The sequence below is a fragment of the Thamnophis sirtalis genome, unplaced genomic scaffold, assembly GCF_051295495.1.
Source record: "Thamnophis sirtalis isolate CommonGarterSnake01/CBP01778 unplaced genomic scaffold, rThaSir2_p1.2 scaffold_15, whole genome shotgun sequence".
NCBI lineage: Eukaryota > Metazoa > Chordata > Lepidosauria > Squamata > Natricidae > Thamnophis > Thamnophis sirtalis.
Window position 1 is genome coordinate 404,628 of NW_028261395.1, and position 20,564 is coordinate 425,191.

The 20,564-nt window shown below is 39.0% G+C and overlaps 1 protein-coding gene across 1 annotated transcript in view; it reads right to left on the reverse strand.

Annotated features, from left to right (window-relative positions):
- The window catches only part of CFAP46 (cilia and flagella associated protein 46), a 90,405-nt gene that overhangs the window by 18,050 nt on the left and 51,791 nt on the right, over window positions 1-20,564 (reverse strand). The window contains 14 exon segments of the mRNA XM_087702663.1: window positions 1,116-1,276; window positions 2,395-2,543; window positions 4,342-4,439; window positions 5,351-5,518; window positions 6,879-7,058; window positions 7,484-7,624; window positions 9,024-9,212; window positions 10,752-10,940; window positions 12,072-12,207; window positions 13,422-13,604; window positions 16,395-16,507; window positions 17,093-17,293; window positions 19,394-19,540; window positions 19,796-19,922. Of these exon segments, the coding sequence (XP_087558789.1) occupies window positions 1,116-1,276; window positions 2,395-2,543; window positions 4,342-4,439; window positions 5,351-5,518; window positions 6,879-7,058; window positions 7,484-7,624; window positions 9,024-9,212; window positions 10,752-10,940; window positions 12,072-12,207; window positions 13,422-13,604; window positions 16,395-16,507; window positions 17,093-17,293; window positions 19,394-19,540; window positions 19,796-19,922 (2,182 nt within the window).

A 20,564-nucleotide genomic window follows, 5' to 3' on the forward strand; every position in this document is an offset into this window, starting at 1 on the left:
AAGCGTAACCTAGAGAGGACAGCCATTCTAGATCGGACTCTGCTAGCGGATACAGAAAACACTGATGCTACAACAAATTCATCATCTGGGACTACAGCTGGTGTTGCTGGAAACAATATACGTCTGATTAATAATTACACCCTGTCTATCACCCACATATAATAGTACTCTGTATAAAAATTAGTGGAGGATATGGAAGGCCATTTTGAGATGAGGATTCTTGATCAAGGAGAGGGAGAGAGGCTCTGTTTTCAGCTGCAACAGCTTCCTGAAACCGTCTGCCAGCTCCATTTTCTCCGGCAGAGGCACCGCGGGCTGCTCCTTCACCGTTTCCAAGGCTGCCCCGCGGGCCGGATCTAAACACTCCGCGGACCTGATCCAGCCCACAGGCCTTGAATTCGATACCCCTATACTGATAGTTTCTATACTCTACACTTATGCAACCAAAAGAATTCTTCCATTCAACTTGGAAAGAAAAAAATGGCAACAGGGATTATTTTTAATAATAGAATTGCACCTGTAGGCTGATATTTATGCCTGAAAATGTCCAATTAACATGTTGGTTGAGTGCATTAAGGTTCCTTCAAAGAAAAAAAAAAGACCCTCTCGAGGAAATCGGTGTAGAATAGATATTTCTGATAATAGATTGTAAGGTTTTTTCCTTCTTCAATTAGTTATTTGTTAGTGATCTTTTAAATAAATATTTCAAAAATCAGAAGTCTAGTGGCTTCCTCTATAGGTTGGCAGACAGGTAGGAATCATAACAGATTAAACTACCCAGCCTAATCTTGTGGCTCTGGGTGAAAAAAACAAGGGAACCAGGTGCTTCTTCTGAATGCCTTCTGTTTTTGTGGCCTGAACATTCAAGCATGTCTTTTGTCTTATCCCACCAGAATGCAGTTAAGTCACAGCAATCCATCCCCCACTTTATTCACATCCCCACTGGGGACAAAAACATACACTGTAAAAGCAATAAAGTGTACATTATTTTATCAAAGAAAGTAAAATGAACGATTATTTCACAAACATGTTATATTATTTGTTTAAAAAAGCCAACATGAATCCACCATTTAAATTACCAAAATATCCATTTATCCCATTAAAAAAATCCTTACAGTTTCCAGTTTGGCAGATGATACTTGCTTTCTTTGAAACTCATTTTCTTCTATTTCTCTCAAAAGACTATCCATCATCTCCTCTCTATAAGTCTCAGTTTTTTCCAAAATATTTAAGAATGTTTCAGGATTCACAGGGCTCCGGACTATTTTAGCCTGCACTGCAGTTAATAAAAATTCAAAGCAGTGAAATGCATTCAAACATCTTTTTTTTTTTAATTGCATTTTTCTTTTTCATGTCCCCATTTATGTAGCATATAAATGTAGAAATGAATGAGTAATAGAGATGAATAATAAAAGTATGTTTCGTTATGATTATACAACAGCTATATTTCTAGATAGCCATTGATGAAGGATAGTGAAGTATTACCCTCTCAGTTCTTCTAAATGTAAAACAATAGAGATACAAGGAATTGAAATTATTTAAAATCCAGTAAAATCTCAGTTTAATAAAGCTCTTCATCCTTCCAACAAAAGGGGCGTATCTGACCTCTTAACAACTCTGAAGTCGCCCCTGCCTCAGCCCACTTCCTCATCCTGAAGCTTCTGTCACTTTCTCAATTTTGGACACGCACAAAATGCACGTTGGATTTATCCAATACGCACCTTTAATGGATGCCTTCTCCTCCAAATTAATCCTTTAAACTCAGGCTTTAAGCTACTAGGTCTATGATTAAAATGAAGGTGGGAATAAATCAAAGGATGTTTTGGGCTGCCATGAAAATTATTTCCCCAGTTCAGAAATTAACAGGGGAGGCAAAGGAGAAGGGAGGAGAAAATAATTCGCCCAGGCAAAATTATTGTTCAGAGTTTGAATTAACTTTATTGGCTGGTTATACAAATAAACATGATGGGGCTGTGTACTAAAGGGACAACATTACTGAAAAAAAAATCATGCTGAGATTGTCAATCAGTGGGACGTGAAAGGAAGTGGTTAGGGTGCAGTACTGCAGGCCACTTCAGCTGACTGCTATCTGCAGTTCGGCGGTTCTAATCTCACCGGCTCAAAGGTCGACTCAGCCTTCCATCCTTCCGAGGTGGGTGAAATGAGGACCCGGATTGTTGTTGGGGGCAATATGCTGACTCTGTAAACTGCTTAGAGAGGGCTGAAAGCCCTATGAAGCGGTAGATAAGTCTAAATGCTATTGCTATTGCTAAACTCAAGGACATATTTTAGTTGCTAAGGAACTGCACCCAAATGCTCCTGTGTGACTTACACAGTGCAGCTGTGCAGCAGAAAAATGCAATTGTTGTGTCTGCACTACTTAGAAATACTTACAAGTTAGTTGAGCAAATTTTCCTTTCTGTTGTCCTCCCTTTTCCTTCCCGCCTTTCTCCTTCGGGTGTCCCCCCTTTTCCTTTTGTTCCTTCTGGTCTTTAGGGTTGGTGGGTTTTACTTTCTCAAGCACAGCCCCGTACAGTAAAGACCTATCAAAAGAAACAAAAGCGCACACTTAAGTTTCCCCGAATGCGAGTAGTCCTTCTTTGGTGGTTTCAATCGGTTGTGGTGAAATGGAAGGTGGTGAGGACACGATTGCTTAAGTAAACCACATGACCGAGAAGGAAAGAAACTCCCTACAGAGGTTGCCGATTGCTGGCATCTCATTGAGATCAAGCACTCTTCAGGATACAATGTCTTGTGCCTGATCTGCTTCCCCCCCCCAAATTCTGTCCTCACACATACTTGACTTAACCAAGTATCTCTTCCTGAGCTGCTTTTCTTGGTAGTGTGTCCCTAAAAATGCTACCTTAAAGTTAACAAACTCACCTCTGTAACCCCAGTTAGTTGATTAAAATCTGTCCACCTTACAGTGACCAAAACTGACCAGACTTTGATCAGCTTCATACTGAAGGCTTTTGTTGGAGTAAATGTACACATTGGTCAGAAAATTAATTTTTTATTACCATTTATTATCATTGTACTTGTGAATAGTCACTATCAGCTGCTGAAACAAGGACTGCTGACAATTATTTATAATCTTCCATTCAGAATGTGTTTATTTTTCACATTTAAATGCCACTAAACTCAAGAATAACTCTGGGCAATATATAATTAAAAACAAATCCAACACATTATATAAAAAAAAGAAAGCAATAACTAGGAATTAAAATAACCAGCCGCTTAATAAATTAATGCCACTGGGAGCTGAGTTTATACATAGATTTAATTAATTAATTACAGGCAATAAAATGAAGGGGAAAATTCTCCTAATTCAGTAAAGACCTGGGGAGGCAGAATTTATGGCAATGTGAAGCTTGGGAAAATACTACGTGACATGTGGCCTATTCCTCATCAGATAACATTGTTTAAGGTGACTAACTGGGTAATGTCAATTCTCTCTAATGTTATTGGCCAGGGGGAAATGGTGTGAGACCTATAAGTCTCCAGGTCACATGATCCAGCATTCTGAGCATCAAAGACTCAAACTTACTGAAAGCCAATGCTGCTTATTCAGCAGAGCTGTAGTTTGAGCATAGCATTGGGAAAGGCTTTGAATGCTCCCCAAGGTCCTTCTTACCCTTAAATATTTAGTTTTTATTTATTCAACTTATACGCTGTCCATCTTCCGGCAACTTCTAGGTCGTCCCCCTCCATCTCCAGTATAATTATATTATACTGATTCCATAAATAAAGCAAAAAAAACGTTTCCTTCCTACGGGCGGGGGTGGGTGGGGGTGTTCTTTCACATGGGGAGGAGTTTATTCCCATAGTATGGGTAATTGCAAAATGAGTTTGGAGGTTAATCACCGCACTATGCATTCCTGAATGAGTTTCACCAGTCCATCCAATATATTACAGTTGTATCAGTTGAAATGGGAGTATGGGAAGAGTCATACTTAGGACATACATGGCACATGGTGGGAAGGGATTCCTAATAAAAACCTGTAAATGCTAGAAACTTTCCTACAGAACTTTTCACATCAGCAGAATGCAGAATTAGAATAACAGAGCTGGAAGGGACCTTGGAGGTCTTCTGGTCTAACCCATGCTCCAGCAGGAAATCCAATAATCATTTCAGACAAATAGTTATCCAATCTCATCTTAAAAATTTCCAGTATTGGAGCACCCACAACTTCTGGGGGCAAGTTGTTCCACTGATTAATTGTTCTAACTGTAAATACACGAATTGCAGAAACTGTGTTGAAAAAGTAGTGATGTTCAGTGGTAATCATGTTGAAATGTTATGCTTCCACCAGTCATTCATGAACATTGTTATATTCATACCTGTCTCCTGAATGCTGGAGAATAACTATATGAAAATTTGCTGGCAGTTCATTCATGATATTAAAATGATTTGAAGAAATAGAGAGGCTTCCCCATGCCTACAAAAAAAAACACCCCATAATTATTTTTCAAAAAAGTTAAGAATACCATTCATAAATATTATACCAGCATTCTCAAAGAGATTTTGATTGGATACAAGTATTTTATTTGTAAATATTTACATGTCAGTGATTAACATGTACAGGAACTCCTCCACTTACAACAGGTCATTTGGTGGCCATTCAAAGTTACAATGCCACTGAAAAAATGACATGACCATTTTTCACACTTGAGATCATCCTTGTAGCATCCCCACAGTCACGTGACCGAGCTTAAGATGCTTGGAAGCCAGTTCATATTTATCGTGGTTTCAGTGTCCCAAGGACATCTGATCACCTTTAGAACCTTTTCGCAAGCCAAATCAATGGGGAAGCCAGATTCACTTAACAACTGTGTTACTAATTTATTAACCGCAGTGATTCACTTAACAATTGTGGCAAGAAAGGTCATCAAATGGGGCAAAACTCACTTAGCAACAGAACTGTTGGCCTCAATTGTGGTCGTACGTCGAGGACTACCTGTAATCATAATAACTTAAACTTATAGAAAAAATTATTATGAGTTACATGTTCATGACTAATCTATAAAGATACTTCATTACAAAGTTACGACAAACTATTCAGTGTGTTAAGCATATGTATAAATGGATGAGCCTTTCAATATTGGGAGAATGAAAGGATTATATGTGTTCATTCATCCCTTGTTCCATTATGCAGGAAAACATCTGCAGAGAAACAGAATTAGGCAGTCAACCACTTATGTAAAATAATGGTAGTATTACTGTCCTTTTCCGGAGGAACTCTTTCGGAGTCACTTGTAGGGGAAGAGAATGAGGTGCCATCCATGCCTCCTGGCAGGAGTCTCGACCGAGGGTCTCTCTGTAACCGGGTGGGAATCACAATTCCATTACCTTTGATATAGCAGCCAACCTCTGTTCTACGGTTTTGAGGAGGCCGCTTGTCTCTCCTCTTTGTTGCAAGTTGTGCTGCAGATGCAACATGGCTGCCATCTGTGAACTGCTGCTGTTCAAGGTGGCCCCTAACAGGATCTCTTTCATAATCAAGGATGCCGTGCAACTCTGGAAAATCGCAGCATTGGATTTATTGTCAGGTAAGCAAGTATTTGTAAAAGCAGACTTCTACTCAAAACCCAAGCAAGCTGCAGTATTTACGCGTACATTAATACAGTGTTTCTCAACCTTGGCCACTTGAAGATGACTGGACTTCAACTCCCAGAATTCCCCAGCCAGCGAATGCTGGCTGGGGAATTCTGGGAGTTGAAGTCCAGACATCTTCAAGTTGCCAAGGTTGAGAAACACTGCATTAATATATTGTAAAAATATTTTCAACCAGACTGACAGTAAATATAAAGAACATTTCCAATCATTCACTTTCTTCTAAATAATTCCATGATTCTTAGCCGTTTCCTTACCTTTAAAAAGAGGATTACGTAACTTTTATGTAAACACTGATTATTAAAGATCTTCCTTCATTCTGTTTCAAGAGAATTTCAGATGAAAAGCATTGGTATTTTCCCCAGAACTGCATGTTAAATTCTTTGCTTTGCAATGAAAGCAACTTAACTCTTAAAGTGAATATTAAACTTCCTTCCAATCTATAAATCTATAAGTCTCTAGATGCTAACCAAGAAAGATGATTTGCATTGATCAAGAGTTCTCAATTACATCGTATTCAAAATAATAAATATATAACCTACAGTTGAAACAAAGCAAGAATTATAATTTCATTCCATAATATTATAGTCTGCATTTACAGTTGTTTTATATTTTAAAATGAATTATTGTTTGGGTTGTGAAAACCATTCTGATTCCAGAATGGACATTTTAGCATCTTCTACCAAGTTTGGAATAAAATTGTTTCAATCCAAATCTAAATTATCGAGAACTGAATTATGCTTTAGCTAAAAATCCAGGAAACATATTGTTCTTTCACGCTGTCACCGATTGGAGCTAACATAGAAGAGGAGAGTGGAGTCAGTGAGAAAAAATCATACACACTGTGCAGATATTCTTAAATTCTTCACTACAGAAAATGATAGCGATATATACATTTGTGCTTTTTTTTAAAACCTAACCCTTTAATCTTGCAAACCATTTTAACACTATCCCAAGAAGACGAACTCATCTACAGCTATCCAACTTATTTTTGTTACCAGAGGATAAAAAACGAGGTAGCAAAGAACTTATTTCAACTTCCCATTGTTCCCTATGGCGTAATTCCTGGGTGATTTCAAAGGTTTCCCCCCCCTAGAAAACAGTATTTTCAGAGCATTGTGATGGAACGTTCTGAGGTGAACTGTTTCATTCTGAGGTTGGAACAGAGCCTTTCGTGTGTTGAGCACACAACGGCAATTACTATTGTAGCTTAATTGGTAGCAGACATTGTGGTTATTATTTTGATTTACAGTTCTCGTCTTACCTGATAAAGAGCTAAAAACTGACTCGCTGAAACTGGATCGAATTGTCCAAAGCACTCCACCATTTCCAAACTAGCAGCTGCCAACATATCGATCAGGTTGTTATTAATTGCAACATTAATGCACTGCAGCAAAACCTCAGTTGATTGAAATATGTATTCATGAGTCCACATCTGCCTCTTCTGCACGGTTAAAAAAAGAACATTCAATATTACTCTCAGAGACGAGAACAAAACACATAGGTACTTATTCCTTTGTGGAAGATGCATTAGTTCGTTCTTACCTCAAATGTGTGTTGCTCAATTCGAAAATCAACTGAACCTTCTGAATACTTAGCCTTCCTCTATACTCAAGACCCGTGAGAGTCGGATGTGGCCCATTGGGTGCTTAGATCTGGCCCGGGGGCCATTCTGGAACCCACCAAGGACTGGTCTGCAGTGTCTCTGCCAGTAAAATAAGAGCTTTGGGGGGGTGGGGGGCTCCGTTTTTCCTGGCAGAGGGTTGCACCGAAGCCGAAAACAGAGCATTGCTGAAGAGATGCTGCAAGATGTCGTTTCAGCACAATTGAGACGTGTCAGGATATGTCCTAACTTAAAACGAAACATACCCTTAATTCATTGGCTTTTTTCCTGTAGTCATCGAGCTGCTTTTTAGTAAGTTGCAATAGAGGACTTGGGACTTCATTTTGTTCATCTATTGTTTCTGCTTCTGGTGGTGGAGATTTCTCAGAATTAATTTTAGGCACCTCCTGGATATCACAATTATATAAAAGAATCACAGTCAAACAGAAACGTATTTGATTAAAAAAAAAAACATGCAGCCCAATGTAAGGTTTAAAAACACTTGAAGGGCCTTCCCTTGAGTTTGTAGCCGAGTGCTACAGTCTTTTACGAGCATTTAAATACGAGAGGAATTGATTGCTTTCAATCACGCTAATTATTCTCAAATATATATACATGGATTATTTGTTTTGGAAAAAGGTGCAGTTGATACAAACTCAGAACTGCTTGAATCAACAGGAAAGATGACTACAATGATAGACTATTTTTTTACATTTGCTTTAGCTCATATTAAATCCTGAATAGGTTCAACAATAGAAATTGAATAAAATGATTGTTTAAACAGAACACAAATCCACAGTACTCTTGACAAATGAATTCAACAATAATTAATGAATTATCTCTATGTTACACTGACTGAAGTGGGCAATGATGTTATTTTATACCTTTTTCTTTCTACTCATCTTTCAGAAATGATATACTTAAAAGGTGATTTAAAGCATTTCCTTATCTTTCAGCCCAAGAAATTAAAATACTGCTAAAAGAAATAATCTGCTTCATCTCAATATTTTTATTCCAAATCCTTCTCGGAACAGTGTAAATTGCTAAGTAACTCTTGGTAAGTTAAGATTGTCAAATTGTAAAAGTCAACATTGATTTTTTTTTCATCAGTCACAAAGTTAAGCAGATAGAAGAGGAATATCTAAAGACACATCAATTTATTCAGCTGGTTAGGGTTTTCTCATTCTGTTTTCCCAAATTATACCCATAATCAACAAAAATAATATTCAGGAATGGAATTTTCTTGCTTATTGCTCAGAGAAGGAAGCAGTATCAGTGGATTACTCAGAGTTGGGGTGGCACAGTGGCTAGAATGCAGTACTGCAGGCTACTTCTGCTGACTGCCGGCTGCCTGCTGTTTGGCAATTCGAATCTCACCAGCTCAAGGTTGACTCGGCCTTCCATCCTTCCGAGGTGGGTAAAATGAGGACCCATGTTGTTGGGGCCGATATGCTTGCATATTGCATGCTGACCTGTAAACTGCTTTACTGCTTAGAGAGGGCTGTAAAGCTACACGAAGCAGTAGAGAAGTCTAAGTGCTATTGCTATTCTAAAAAAACCTTTGAGAAATTCAAGATGGTGACAGTAATCGTGTGATCAAACCCTTGCCCCTCTGCTTAGAAGACAGAGGGTACCAATTGCTGGAGAGAATAGAAAACTGAGATTACTAAGTATCGTTGGCAGCGTTTTGTTGTGGGGGGTGTGGGGTGTCTTATATCACATTATCAAAAACATGCACCAAAAAGTATTTGGAAAGTACCAATCACAAAAAAGAACTTTAATTATACTGAGTGAGCTGAGCCTTACGATTGCAGTTTCACACCACTGAATATCCAAATTAAAAGGCTCCATATGGTTAGCTAGGAAATGGAGACTCCTCCCGGTCAGATAGAGATACTTGGCTCTGATGTCAGGACAGCCACCACAAAGACTCGACAGGCTTGTAAGCTGAGCATGGGCATTGTGGCCCACTGTTTGCCCAAGGGTGATCCAAGCCTGTTAAGGATCCAGAAAATATAAAATAAAATGAACAAATTATTAAGGAGAGCAAAACATTAAAATCGGAGTGTTGAAAAGTGCTTAAAACACGCTTGCATTCAAAAATATTTACCAAAAAGAGAAATAAATTAGTGCTTTAGCCCTAAAGTGTTGCTTAAAAAAATTACACAAAAGAGACATTCCTGAAAGCCTCTGGGTATTTTTCTAACGTTTAGCACTTGCCATGTACTTGTTTTTAGCGAGGAATTTGAACCAGGATATTTCACAGTGGTTAAACGAGATCAAATACTTCGGAACTTCCATATGGTTTCAGCCCTAATTTTATAAACTGCTTTAGTACTTTGAGGGTGACCCAACACTGGGAGGAAGAATGGAAAAGTAAATTCAGTTCTCTGGTATATCCGGCAGACTTTGATATTGTCAACACGTCTGTTTCTAGCTCCTCAGGATGGAACTGGGGGTTCTGTACCCCAAATAGCTATTTATTGTGGATGGTGACTAGAGATTGCTGCTGCACTCCATGAGCAATTATATTAATGAGTTTCCCATAAGATTTAAAAAAATAATATTGGTCTAAAATCAGAGAGTGAGATCATTCAGAAGTCTCCAAGGCACATTTCTGCTCTTTCAGAAATATCAGGTTTGTAATCTGTGAATAGTTATGTTTGTTGCCTAAAAGTTAAAGGCCTCCTGCGATACAGAAGGTTGGTTTCCACAAGTAAATTGAGTGTATTACAAGATCCTTTCCAAGATGCTTTGTAATGGCCACAATTTTTCACACTGGTGATGCCTAATTTATGGCAATAAATTGAATGTAATAAATTATACAGTACTTATGTATGTATGACATTAAATTGCTCACAGATAATGTTGCTGGCTGAATGGCAACTTTATCTACAAAGATATCCCTTGAGTTGTGACAAGATTGAGCCCAATGTTTCTGTTGCTAAGCGAGACAGTTGTTAAGTGAGTTATGTCCCGCTTTATGACCTTTCTCGCCACAACTGCTATGTGAATCACTGCAGTTATTAGGTTAGTAGCACGGTTGTTAAGGGAATCTGGCTTCCCCAATGACTTTGCTTGTCAGAAGGTCGCGAATCACATGACACCCGGACACTGTCACTGTCATAAATATGAACCAGTTGCCAAGTATCCCGATTTTGATCTTGTGAACCGTGGGGGTGCAGCAACATTTTAAGTGTGAAAAGTGGCCATGAGTTACATTTTTCAGTGCCATTGTAACTTCAAACGGTCCCTAAATGAATAATTGTAAGCTGTGGGCTACCTGTGTTCTTATCTTTTCCCATTCCTTACTCCTCAGAATTCTCTATGTATATTTTTCAAGAGTGGAGGGACGACTATGGTGAGGAAAAATGGAAAGATCTATTTGCTTTGAGGCACTTGCCGTACTTGTATCTGGATCCAACCTTTTTTTAAATAAAGTGTTTTGCTCCTGTTTTCAATGAGACTTCTATGATAATGATGATTTCTACATGCAGAAGACATTAATTATGAACTCATTGCACAAGGGCATACCTGTTCCTCTGAAGCAGTATCAGGTGTAAACCTTACAAAATTCTCAATAATGTGCTCAATTTGGTCTGCTCTGGCTTCTCTGTTCTTTTTTTCAATATTGATAAGGACAAAAATATCCAAAATGATCTCTATAAAGTTCACCTTCATGTTTGCAAGTCTTCTCATTAAAGGTGTATTTATATTTCTAGTCTGAAATAAATAATAATAATAATAACAACAACAACATTTAAAACAGTTAAAAATTGACAAAATCACCATCAGTCAAATGCAAAAAGCTGCACTGCTTGGATCCGCACGCATATTACGAAAATACGTTACGACGTCCTAGGCCCCTGGGTGGGGCCCGACTAGTAACCAATGCCAAATCCGGCGAAACAACTAGCCGCTGTGATACAATTCGATAATAATAGGAAAGAAACATCAAAACCAATCTCTGTTTCCCACAATTGTAGGAAAGATAGAGATAAACATAGGAGACAAGTATGGAGGAAAGAAAACCACGATCACCGTGCCTCCTTTCAGCCACTGACTGGCTATTCTGTTTTTTGACAAGCTGTCTGTCTTCATACAGTGAGAAGCACAGGCCTACTACATTATCAAAAGAGAAAACAGCTGCAAGATGGAATGTGGAGGAGGAGAAGGTGCACATGCTTTTAGCTATTAAGATATATAATATATACATATAAAATGTTAAAATTAATTTTCAGAAGATTTGCATGCAAATTCCAAACTTAAAGGAATCCTGTACTGAATATTGATAAAGGTCACTGGTGGTTCTATATGTTCATTATTAGAAGGTTTACTTCGGATTTAGCTCAATCCCAAACTCATTCAGGAGTTAAACTGAAGTAAATCAAATATGAGCCGACACACAAACTCTGTTAACGAACCTTAAATCTGGTGATGTACAGAAAAAGAGGCCTTGGGTTACTAATTACAATATGCTCTGCTTAAGTTAAACAATAGCTTGGGTGTTTATACCACATGCTAACTCAAAACAACAGGCACCATATTTTTGGCATTGTAGATTGCATGATCAGCATGTTTAGTATGTCCGTAAAAACTGGTACATTTTTCTTTCTACTCTTACAGAAAAGGAAACTCCAAGGAGGAGAGAGGGAAAAATTGGATTTTCAGTCACAATTAACATTTGAACCACACATTGAACTGGGGACTGTTTCGACTGGATTTGGGACTGAAGATCTGTCATACTTTCGGTTTATATCCGCACGGTCCTGTGTTTCTGAGAGACTTTCAGAATACTTCCATTTAACTGACAATAATCTCCCTGTTGTGGATGCTGACACATAAACATCGTACCTCATTAATTGGAAGTATATTATTAATGTGTTGAAAAAGCTCTTCCATTCGTGATACTCCACGTTGTGCTAATCTATATGCCTCTATGTAATGATTTTGCTTGTCTGCAGCAAGTTCTGTATGTTTGCCAAGTATCCTGTAAAAAAAAAAATATTTTAAACAGAAAGAATGTTTAGTACTTTTCTAAATAAAATAGAATGGAGAAAGAAAACATATAAGCAATACAAAGTTAACAAAATTAAATTACTAAAAATAGCTAAACCAAAGAAAGAGAGGAAAAAGGATAAAGAAGAAGAGCTTTTGAGATTCTTATGTTTTCTTTTTTGTAATCTACTAATTTAACACAGAGTTGCCTTATTGGTGAGATGGTCAGCACATACATACATACATGCATACATGCCCCTTAGAATGCAGGCTGTGTGAATATTTGCTGTGCTGCGTGGTACTGTAGGGATAGGAAACATTCTCTATACAATTATTTTATTAAAACTTGTGTTTGACAGGCAAAATGGAATGAGTAACTTAATGTCATACTGTACATAAATTAGGAAAAATTAGACAAAGTAAATTAACTTGTGTATCTTGGTGGAACATTTACTAAAGATATATAAAAAAACAAAATTGTTAAAAGAAATAAAGATGCAAAAATGTCAAATTTTTAAGACCCATAAATGCTGCTAGAAATTCACTGATGTATATGATCTGTTTGAAAGAATGAATACTTCTCAAAAATAAGTGAAAATGGCTGTGTCTAAGAATTTATTTTTGCCTATTGTATGGAAGTGAGACTTATGTATTTAGGAGTATTTAAAACAACGCAGTAAGAATGGGACGCTTAAAAATATCCCTGTTAATACAAAAAAAGAAGAACAGAATTACAGGACAAATATATGAACAAAGAGTGAATGGGTTGAAACGAAGGAGGAGACCCCTGTGAATCATGATTGGATGGGACCGAAAAGATCGTCAAAAAGAGAAAAAGTGGGAATTTTAAAGAACAAAGGACATTTGTGAAGTACGTAAACAGGCGAAAATAGCCTACAACAAGGGCGTGGGGCTCGATCGTGAGTTATCATGACTCATCGCATTTTGGCCCTTGCGGAGCCCGGGTGGGCGTGGCCTGTGCATGATACGTCCAGCCTGCGGGTTGCCAGGCCTAGAAGGATAGGAAAGCTTGGAGAAGTGAATGGTGCTTGCGGTGTTTCTTTTTTCTTACCTGATACTTTTAGTTTCTTTAACTCTTTTCTATTCCTTTTATGCATTTTGTGAAACGTTGCTGAGTTTAAAACAAACGAATAGTATCCTGGTATATATGCATGCATTTATGAAGAATTCTATCTGGGGACTTACCTATGAATATTTGCACAGGCCATCAATGCATCAGCACTACGGTCTTTATATCCGCTAGAAAGGAAGGTCTCCTGTATGTGAATTAACTTATCATAGGATTCCAGCAATATTGTTGCCAACTCTTCAGAAAAACCGCTAGTGTTAATGAGATATTTAACCAAATCTATCTGTATATACGATTTCCTGCACAGAAGAGGACATGGAGAGCATACGGTCAGAGGGTTCATCCAAAGTACCACGTATATTTAAACAACTCTTCTTATTGTTATAAAAATAGCTCCTTGACTAAACAATTAATCAATTCATTAGCTAATCAGCACCGCATATCAGAAAAGCAGAAAAATCTAATGTGACCCTCAGTGGCGAAGAACAGATTTCAGCTTGCTTGTAAAAAATTGAATGAATAAATATCAAATAAATCTTTGACCAAAAAGTGAAAAAGTTGGGCAGGCCTTTTATTTACAATTTCTCTATACAGGTAGTCCTCGACTTACAACAGTTCATTTAATGACCATTCGAAGTTAGGACCACACTCAAAAAAGTGACTTATGACCATTTTTCATGCTTATGACCTTTGCAGCACCCTGACGGTCTCATGATTGACATTCGGATGCTTGACAACTGGTTCGTATTTGTGACGGTTGCATGCTATCGCCTTTCGCGACTTCTGACAAGCAAAGTCAACGGGACAAATAGATTTACTTAACAACCATGTTACTAATTTAACAATTGCAGTGATTCACTTAGCAAATGTGGCAAGAAAAGTCATGAAATGGGGCAAAATTCTCACTTAACAATAGAAATTCCGGGCTCAATTGTGGTCGTAGGCCGAGGACTACCTGTATAGAAATAATATTTCTATATAATTGCCTGTGGTAATAAAAATAAGTTGTTGCTGTGCTCAACAGCATCCCTTGCGGGTGGGATCAAAAGGGGTAAGGCAGGGTCACCGCATGGCAGCGCAGCCAAAGGCCTTTGAGATTCCCCTTTGTGAATATTGCACCTGCAATGGAGACAACCAGCTTGGCGAAGGAATTAAAGTATCAGGCTAGAAACCGAGAGACCGGGAGTTCTAGTTCCACCTTAGCCACAAAGCCTTTGGGTCAATCAATAGCAATAGCAATAGCAGTTAGACTTATATACCGCTTCATAGGGCTTCCGGCCCTCTCTAAGCGGTTTACAGAGTCAGCATATCGCCCCCACAGTCTGGGTCCTCATTTCACCCACCTCGGAAGGATGGAAGGCTGAGTCAACCCTGAGCCGGTGGGATTTGAACCGCTGAACTGCAGAACTAGCAGTCAGCTGAAGTGGCCTGCAGTGCTGCACCCTAACCACTGCGCCACCTGGGCTCTTAGCCTTTCTCACTTTCTCTCAATAGCAATAGCAGTGCAATAGCAATAGCAGTAGACTTATATACCGCTTCATAGGCCTTACAGGCCTCTCTAAGCGGTTTACAGAGAGTCAGCATATTGCCCCCAACAATCTGGGTCCTCATTTTACCCACCTCGGAAGGATGGAAGGCTGAGTCAACCCTGAGCCGGTGAGATTTGAACCGCTGACCTGCTGATCTAGCAGTAGCCTGCAGTGCTGCATTTAACCACTGCACCACCTTGGCTCATGTGCACCACCTTGGCTCATGAGCCCCAGGAAAGAGGCAATGGCAACCTTTTCTGAAAAGCCTGGCCAAAAAACCTGCAGGAACTAATCTAGGCAGGTGCCAGGAGTTTATTTTAAAAAATTATTCCTATGGCACGAACAAAAAAACATCCAATGTACGAAAGGGACAGACCTTCACTCCAACAGCTGCATCTGCCACCTTGGCTTTTCAAAAAACCCTCCCCCTTCGCTTAGATGCCCCTGATTGCACTGGAAACACGCCTCCTTGCTAATTATAATTTAGGAGGGGTCTACAAAGATGTTATTTAATCCAGATGCTCCTTTTTTCACAGTCGCACGGCATCACCTCCTTAAAGCAGCAGAATATTTTTTCTAGGCCTGGGTGGAATTCTGAAAAAAAAGTTGGATACCTTTAAAGCCGGGTGTCAAACGTGCGGCCCATGGGCCAGAAGCCTCATGCACTGGCCACGACCACACCCAAAGGGGAAAAAGTCACAATGTCGCGTGATGACACCGTGAGTTTGACACCCCTGCTTTAAAGCAAAGAGCGCATCTGCTCAGACAAGGCCTAAAAAAGAACTAGAAAGCAGGCGCCATCTTATTAAACTAGGTTAATGGATTGAGGAGGCTGCAATGTTATTCCTAAAGAGGCATGTGGAGGATAGTGAGCCGAGGTGGCGCAGTGGTTAAATGCAGCACTGCAGGCTACTTCAGCTGACTGCAGTTCTGCAGTTCGGCTGTTCAAATCTCACCGGCTCAAGGTTGACTCAGCCTTCCATCCTTCCGAGGTGGGTGAAATGAGGACCCAGATTGTTGTTGGGGGCGATATGCTGACTCTGTAAACCGCTTAGAGAGGGCTGAAAGCCCTATGAAGCGGTATATAAGTCTACTACTGCTATTGCTATTGCTATCTACCTACCTACCTACCTACCTACCTACCTACCTACCTACCTACCTACCTACCTACCTACCTACCTACCTACCTATCTATCTATCTATCTATCTATCTATCTATCTATCTATCTATCTCTATATCTCTCTGTCTGTCTGTCTGTCTGTCTGTCTGTCTGTCTGCCTGCCTGCCTGCCTACCTACCTACCTACCTACCTACCTACCTACCTACCTACCTACCTACCTACCTACCTATCTATCTATCTATCTATCTATCTATCTATCTATCTATCTATCTATCTGATTGTTGGGGGCGATATGCTGACTCTGTAAACCGCTTAGAGAGGGCTGGAAGCCCTATGAAGCGGTATATAAGTCTAACTGCTATTGCTATTGCTATTGCATTATTATTTGTTTATAAAAGTAAAGCCAAACTACAATGCTATCTTAACTTGTAATAATTACCTGGCTTCAAAGCATGCTATTATAAAACCCAGTTCAGGTTCTCGGTTGGGTCTTTCCTTCAATAACGGCCTCAAGACATTTATGTTTTTTTGCAGAAAATGGCCAGCCTGCATCTATGAAAAAACAAGCTGTCAGAAATACTAACAATCCATTTCGAGGCAAACATCCTTCTGACTCTGTAAAGCAGGGGTGTCAAATTCAAGGCCCGCAGTCTGGATCCGGCCCGTGGCCCACAGCTGGCTCACAGGGCGCTTAGATCTGGCCTGTGGGGTGGAGCTCGGAAGGGCTACTTGCAGCCCTCCAGAGCTCCATTTCCACTGGCAAAGGGTTGCAAGAGGCCGTTGCAGCCAGAAATGGAGCTCGGGAGCCCATGGTTGCCGGTGGAGTCACCACAGGCACCCCCGACATGAGTGACATTGAGCTGGCCACACCCCCTGCCCCCCTCAAGGTCAAACACAACCCTCAATGAAAGAGAGTTTGACACCCCTGCTGTAAAGCAAAGAAAAATTGGAGTAAAGCACAGTTGTGGTGACATGATTTTCACTTAGTGACCATTTTGCTACAAACCAATTGCAGTTGCTAAAAGAGGACTGTCTGTATTGATCACTAGTATTAAAAGCGTAATTTGTCCATCTATAAAATACATACTGAATATACTACTGGAATATTTCAATTGAATAAACGAATTGTTTAGTTACCATTTTTTCATTTACTTCCTGGTCGTCTCCTAAAATCGCGTCGGTGAGGGCAAAAGTGCTGCTGTGCCAAAACTGTTCGTTTCCACCTATCAAGCGGGCCTTTTCAAGCAGCGCCTTTGCCTGGCCGTGGTTCTTCTCCAAATTAGCCAGCACAGCCAGAAGATAAAGGCATCGTGATGCACCACACGGACTGTTCATTTCCTATAAAGAAGAGATTTCAAAGATGGTTTCAAACATAATGTTGGAACCTTACGATCAACAACATGCCAGAGTATTTCATTCCATTCCTTTATATATTGTGGAAAACAGGTTTCAGATACAGATTAACAGAGTTGGGGGGGATCTTGTAGGCCCAAGAAGACCCTACACTGTTTTTGACAGGCGGCCGTCCAGCCTCTCCTTGAAAGCTTCCAGTGATGAAGCTCCCACAACTTCCGAAGGGAATTACTCTTCCATGGGTTGATGGCTCTCACTGTCAGAAAATGTCTCCTTATGTCCAGGTTGACTCTCTCCTTGGCCAGTGTCCATCCATTATTCCTCATATGGCCTTCAGGTGCTTTGGAAAACAGCTTGACCCCCTTCTCCTCTCTGAGGTTTCTGTTATTTATGGCATGAAAAACGTTTTCAGAGTAATTTCAATTAGATTCAATCAGGAAATGAAGAATAGCTTGCTTAAGCTAAGAGGATGTATCATAGAAAATTCCCTCTTTCCAAAACCTGAGTCATAAAAAGGCCGATCTCTTAAGCTGCAATTTTCTATATATTTACCTTGAAATAAGTCTCGTCAAATTCAGAGAGGATCACATATCTGCACCGCACTAAAACTACTAGATACACTTGGCTCAATATTTAGGTTTAAAGCCAAGGGTTTGCATTTGAATAATTTGAGTAATAGCTGCTAAGTCATTGTTCACTTAAGGGAGTCTTTACCTTTCTTTAGGAAATAAGGTGACAAGTTCACACACTTGCAGTTTTAAGTAATCCTTTAATTCAAATAAAGTACTTAATTTTCAATGTTTATTTGAAAGAGGTAAACAATCGGAATATTTAAAACTAGCATTTATTTAGTTGTTTTGTATGGCTGCCCAGATTAGAGCAGCTCTGAGCTGTTGATGGCATATAAGACATTTTTAGAAAACCAAAGCCACTCGCTATAACACATGTTCATAACACATATATTTCTAGTCAGGGGTGTAAGGTTTTTTTTGGGGGGGGGGGGCTCTGATGAGAGGAGATGGGGCATAAATAGTAAATGACTTTTAGCCAATTATAATAACAAGGAAATGTCAATGGACATTGCTTAACAATATATACATGCTATGGTATTGGCAAAAGTAACTTGGATATAAATTCTAAACAGTGAATTGGGGAAAAATGGGGGGGGGAGGTTTAGAAACTTTATTAATTGACTTTTACTTAAAAGATGTTATAAAGGTGTAATGTTATTGGAGGATTTTTTGAAATAGCTAATGAATGCCATTATGTGGTTGTGTCTTTAAGTATGAAGGATTTGAGGTAAAAGCATGTTCAAATAACTGTAGTCAAATGAGAATTGGGGTACATTAATATTAAGATATACAAAGATTTTTGATTTAAAGTGTATAATCTAAAATGAACTATAAGTAATGACTGTGGAAGAAATGCACGAAAGATATCTGTAACCAATCAACACGCTTTCTACAAGATGTAATGAAGGATGATTCTTTTTTTGTGTTTTTGTTCAATTAAAATAAAAAAAAATTAAAAAAAGACAGGTCAAATCTTAGGAGGCATTTCAAAGGATTGTCATTGCTCTTTTAATGAATCCATGTAAGAGTTCTTTTGGGGAAATTCAACAATGAAATTTAAATATTCTACACATTTTACACCTTAGATCAGGGGTGTCAAATTCGTGGCCCATGGGCTGGAGGCTTCATGCGCTGGCCATGCCCATCTCAGTTTAGCGAAGGGGGGGAAATTCACATGGCACATGACAACTTGACGACACACGTTTGATACCCCTGCCTTAGGTGCTCTCTCAATTCAGCTCTTCTTTTGGAAAACAGTGGATGTTCTATAGATATAGCTTTATTATTTATTTAATTAAAAAAAAAATCTCTGAAATTTGACAAACTGAAACAAGTCAATTGAATTTCTGACATTTATGCTACTGCTGATCAAGAGTTGTGCACCTACTTGTAAAACTAGCCACAGTTTTCCCTCTTATGACAGTTGTAAGATATATATTTCCTGGAAATGACAAATCCGAAGAAACAGTTGGTGACAGGCATCTTTAGCAACAACAACAACAAATTAAGTTACCTGAGTTGCTTGGTAAGCTTCTGAGAGAAGTAATCTTGCTGGCTGATATAAACATAGCTGGATTAAGACTTCAGCTTTTTCTATCCACAGGTAGGGGAGAGAAAGCCCATTTAATTCTTTTTCAGTAACTGCATTGACTTCCAAAATCTGGAAATAATTTATTATAGAAATTATTCTTTTTTAAATAACTACATTTTAAATAATTAATTATCAGTTAACATTAATTATGTTAAAATGATAGATACTTAAAAGCTCAATCAGGGTACATAATACAGTATACAGTTAATTTTATAGTTTGCCTTTTTTATTAGGAGAGCAATAAAAACATTTTCAGGCAGAAAAATGAGTTGAGTTGCCTTGCAACTTCCATGCATATATATATACATGAGGAATATGGGTTACCTTATCTTTTGCATTAAATAGCTTCTTTCTTTGCTCCATATCTAGTTCTGTCCAATCCAAATTTTTATTTTCCATTTGGTTATCCTGTATGGCATTCTCATTTTTAAATGCAATCTCTTGTCTAAATCTGAAACAGGGAAAGAAAATATTAATGTAATTGGTTAACATAGACACCCTGTCATATTAGCCTAGTATCAAGTATGGTATCCCCTTCAACTAGAGCCGAGGTGGCGCAGTGGTTAGGGTGCAGTACTGCAGGCCACTCAGCTGATTGTTATCTGCAGTTCAGCGGTTCTAATCTCACCGGCTCAAGGTTGACTCAGCCTTCCATCCTTCCGAGGTGGGTGAAATGAGGACCCAGACTGTGGGGGTGATATGCTGACTCTGTAAACCGCTTAGAGAGGGCTGAAAGCCCTATGAAGCGGTATATAAGTCTAACTGCTATTGCTATTGCTAACTTTGTTATGCCAGCATAGTAACCTATATATTTATGAAACGTATTACTGCAATCAATCATGGGACGGCATGAAAGTGATAGGATGTGAGTTTAACAAATTTTGGAAAGGTACTTATGAATGCTCCAAGTACTCCATATAGGCCACTTTAGACTGGAACATATACTAATTTGTTATGAATACAAACCTGTCCCTTAATTATGCAGTTGGAATTGGAATTGGAATTGGAATTAGTTTATTTGTATGCCGCCCTTCTCCCTGAGGGGACTCAGGGCGGTTCACAATTCAGGGGGGAGGGGATAACAAACAAGTTA